General features: G+C 38.0%; 1 protein-coding gene across 5 annotated transcripts in view; it reads right to left on the bottom strand.

Annotated features, from left to right (window-relative positions):
• The window catches only part of LOC122058612 (ethylene receptor-like), a 9,729-nt gene extending 5,766 nt beyond the window's left edge, over nt 1-3,963 (bottom strand). For 2 of the 5 annotated variants that reach the window (XM_042621242.1, XM_042621246.1), the window contains exons 1-2: nt 3,807-3,963; nt 942-1,891 (exon numbers count right to left, since the gene is read on the bottom strand). In XM_042621242.1, the coding sequence (XP_042477176.1) occupies nt 942-1,847 (906 nt within the window). In that variant the 5' untranslated portion in view covers nt 1,848-1,891; nt 3,807-3,963. Of the gene's footprint in view, nt 1-941; nt 1,892-3,254; nt 3,464-3,505; nt 3,708-3,806 lie in introns of those variants that run through there. The other 3 variants (XM_042621245.1, XM_042621244.1, XM_042621243.1) reach the window with 3 other exon arrangements.
• Nucleotides 3,964-4,172: the final 209 nt, after the last annotated feature.

Genomic DNA, 4,172 nt, shown 5'->3' with positions numbered 1-4,172 from the left:
CAAAACAAAACAGAATGTTATGCTAAAAACTCAAGACTTCTATTTCCATTCACATTCAACTTTGGGAAGCTCCAGACCTGAAAATCATTTTTTACCATCTATGGAAGTAAAGCTAACCACAAATGATTGTTGGCCAGATAATAATTATGTTAGGAATCAAGACATATACCCGGCGCACAGAAAACTACCAAATTATGATGCCAATCAAACAGAGAAAGTATAAATTAAGAAACACTTAAACATGTTAAATTACTCTCTGCTCCTAATGCATTTGAAACCCCAGTTCAAGAATAGGTATAAATACCTCTTGGGGATGAGCTTCTAGCTCAGTGGCAGGCAGCTAGGCAGTTGGGCTCGAGTGTAAGTTCATGGAAGGTCGCTGGTTCAACACTCCAAACCCCCACATTCTTGAAATATAGTAATAGTAGGTTAGTAGTTAGTTATAAGTGTGGCCTAGTGGCCCCCTTGCTGGCCCCTCGTGGGTCACTTGTCTGGCCTCAGGGTGGGTCTTGCACCAAAAAAGAAAAAGGTATAAATACTTCTTATGCTCTTACACTTAAGACCATCCTGAGACTTGACTAGCACTTAATTTTGAAAAGACTGAGCCTATAGTATCTGAACATTGAGCAAATAGAACAGTATATTATGATAAAAAAAAAAAATGTTCTTAGCAATCTGGTACACAAAACATACTGCCTCAGTGAAACATAGAATTACAAATATTCAGCTAAAAAGCAACTCACCTGAATTACAGAAGAAAAGACACACAATATGATTTAAATATAAAAGAAATTTGGTACCCATGTTATTTTTGACATCGATGCATTTAATTGACTAACATGGGCACACATGAAGGAAACTAGGAAAGGGAACACTACAATTCAACGTTGAAATCTGCAATATACAGGAAAATCACAAAATATGGACGAATCCATTCAAACCTGATCAGCAACCACCTGCACAAGTTCCAACTCGTGCACGCGCCAATGCCTAGCACTGTCCGAGGGAAGCATCAAAACCATCAATGCATAGCGTTTTGTGGAAAGCTCTGGCCAATCATGGATTTGGAAATTTGAAAGGTGTAAAAGCGGAACACGAACAGCAACAACCTCCCCAGGCATAAATTTTCCAGCAAAATCCCGAAGTCTTGCCACAGGGGAATTTGGTGGTATTTTTACAGCACGTTCACTATTAAAAACTTGAGTAATCACAGGAAGATGAATAGGTACCGTATATCGACCAGAATTTTGGTGACGTAAAGTGTATGAAAGTTGAAGCTCCAAACCAGTATGTGTAGGCATCCATAATGCACACTCCTCCAGTGCCAATGTTCTACCCAACTCAATAAGAGTTGTTTTCAGAATGGTATGCCTGTCGAGAGTGCTTCTAATCTCATGAGTAAGCATTCTAACATGCCTGCCTGTTTCTTCTTGTGTACGAATCAGGCCCATCTCACGATCAAGTTGTGCAGCCTTATTTTTCAAAAACAACTCCCTTGTTTTCACACTCAATAAGTCAGGAATAATGTGCACAAGCATAAGGGCTGTTACACAAGACACGGCAGCAGTCAAAACTTTTGCTATGGTTATTACAACTTCCACAGTCCTTGAATGTGAGCTGAAAGTCCATAAGTTAATTAGGTGTGTCGCGCCACAAAGAACTATAAAAGCCCCAAATTGTACAAGCACCCATCTATAGGGGAAAAGTGCAGATTTCTTTACGAAGTAGATAAGCTCGAGGGGAATAGAAAAATAAGCAAGTGCAATGAAGAAGTCTGAAATATACTGGTATTTCATCAATAGTTCATCAGCTGGCCATTGTGGCTCAATGCAATTGCAAGACTCCATCTTAAGAACCAACTCAACCACTACCTCCTTTCAAGTATAGAGGCCTGCACAATAAGAGAGGATTTGTAAATATATATCATACAATTGCTGCAATAAATAAATATAAAACAAAACTAAACATGATTGCAAAGGGATAAATTATTGTCGCTACAATAGACTGATCTTAGAGAGAGGTCAAGTAGGACATGGAAATAATTCAGATGGAAAATGTTCTTGTCAGGTTAAGTAAACTAGACAAGCAAAACTAGACAGTAATACTTCTTTCTATATTAAATAACTTTCGGGAAGGCCTTCTTCTAAATTGCAGTACATCCAAGTGCCACTAATCTATAATTTGCAGAGAACTTTCCTCCTCTCACAAGGCCACACATGTCAAGTGGACACTTGTTTGGGAAAAGCAGTGTGCCTCTTGTATAACTATACTCAACTTGTAACATGCTTTAGTAGAGTTCCAAACCTCCTACTTGATGTTCCCCCTTTTGTACCTCGTTTCTTTAATATGTTTTTCTTGTGTTTCCTTTTACTAATAAATGTTGTAACACACCTATTTGACTTGAATTTTCCTTACAACTGACTTGCTTTTCAACCTAGATAATATAAATTAAGACAAAGAAAACAAAGTACGCTCCATACCCAAAACCAAACAGCCCAAACTTGGGCTCTTTCATTTTTTTTAAACTGAGTGTTCTTCAATATGTCAAATACATAATATACAGCAGTCTCCATTCTGGATTTCAAGGGGTTGCATCAAATACACAGCATCTGTGTCCATGTCTCTAAGAATAGAAATTCTCTTATTTCCCCCACCAAACTTCTGCAGATATACATTTTTTTTTTATATTAGAGTAAAGGACAAAAATTTTATTCAATATCAAGCATTGTCATAAAGCACAGGTGGATCTGGGTGGTCACCGACTACAAGCAGGCCTGCAGCAACTAGGATAACAATATAGTTAGAACTATGCTCAGCACTTCACCTAAGGCCATGATCCAATGTGTATTTAACCAGAAAGGTTCATCCAATTTTTCCACTTTGGTGATATCCCAAAACTGATGCCGGTGGCATTCCAATACATGATGCCAGTTGGGGTACATTTATACACCCTTCCAATTACATACACCCGTCCCCCCAACCAACTGTGGGTCTTTAATAGAAATCTCTACCATCCGCTTCTTGGCAGAAAGGCTATCAAAATTCACACCAAATAGATGATGTTCACTCTATTTTCACATTTCCATAATTCTCATAGAACTTCTTATCAAGTACATTTGTCATATCCGACATTAGACACATAAAAATGAATTACAGTATACGTATCCCAAGTCCTGGAACATTGAAACCTATCCATATGAAAGTATAGGGCATAATCTAAACATTAGTTTATGAGAGCAGCAAACAAAACATACCAGAATACTAGACTTTAGCATTTGACATTGACAGCTTGGATAGACAGGAGTTCAGAATAACTATTCAGTGCCCCCTTTGAGATACAACTCATACAAGAGGAGCATCAGCAGATCAACTTAGATAGTCCGAATTTTGACAAAGTAATAATCAACTAATGGTATGCCGACCTAAGAATAGAAGCTTAAATTAAAAATAAAAAACAAAATCTCTATTTATCGAGGAAACATCTGTGGAGGAAGACAAGAACAACCTATCACACAAATAAATGCTTATACATAGTCATAGGAAATCCCACATCAAACCATCAAATGTTTTTCCTCCTTGCTTCCCTCACTTCCAAACTCAAGCAATACCGATAAATGAACTTAAAATAACTCTAGCCCAGTTCTTAAAACCCTATAAATTCAAGAAGCAACTAAACAGAAGCACTAGAAAGCACTCTGAAATCTCCGCAGGTCAAAATGAAGACCGAAAAATTTATAATACTCCTCAAACCAAACAAGATTAAAGATTTGCAGAGGAAAAAATCGAAACTTAGTTACAAAACTCACCTGATTCTTCTGGTTCCGGTTCTGATCAAGCAGGTCGATGATCAGAACCAGTTCTTGCCAGCTAACCAACATCCCCGTGAATCCACGAGAACACATAGTATATAAGCATCAATCAACTCATTTTTAGCTCTGAAAGGTACTTCTGAAAATCTAGAAAAGTGAGATTATTAATTTGCTCTGGAAACTGACCAACTAGGTGCATGTATCGGCTTTCCAAGCAGGAGAGTCATGATGATAGCCATGGGACCCGCCATCGTCCTTTTACTTTTACTGTAAAAGGTATAAAATTCGGATCGGATCGGAACGGTGTCGATCTTGACCGATCCTGTATTCTGTTCCCAATACACATGTATAGATTTGTCCGAT

Source organism: Macadamia integrifolia, chromosome 13 (assembly GCF_013358625.1).
Source record: "Macadamia integrifolia cultivar HAES 741 chromosome 13, SCU_Mint_v3, whole genome shotgun sequence".
In the NCBI taxonomy this organism is placed as follows: Eukaryota; Viridiplantae; Streptophyta; class Magnoliopsida; order Proteales; family Proteaceae; genus Macadamia; species Macadamia integrifolia.
This window is presented reverse-complemented; position numbering and strand designations above follow the sequence as displayed.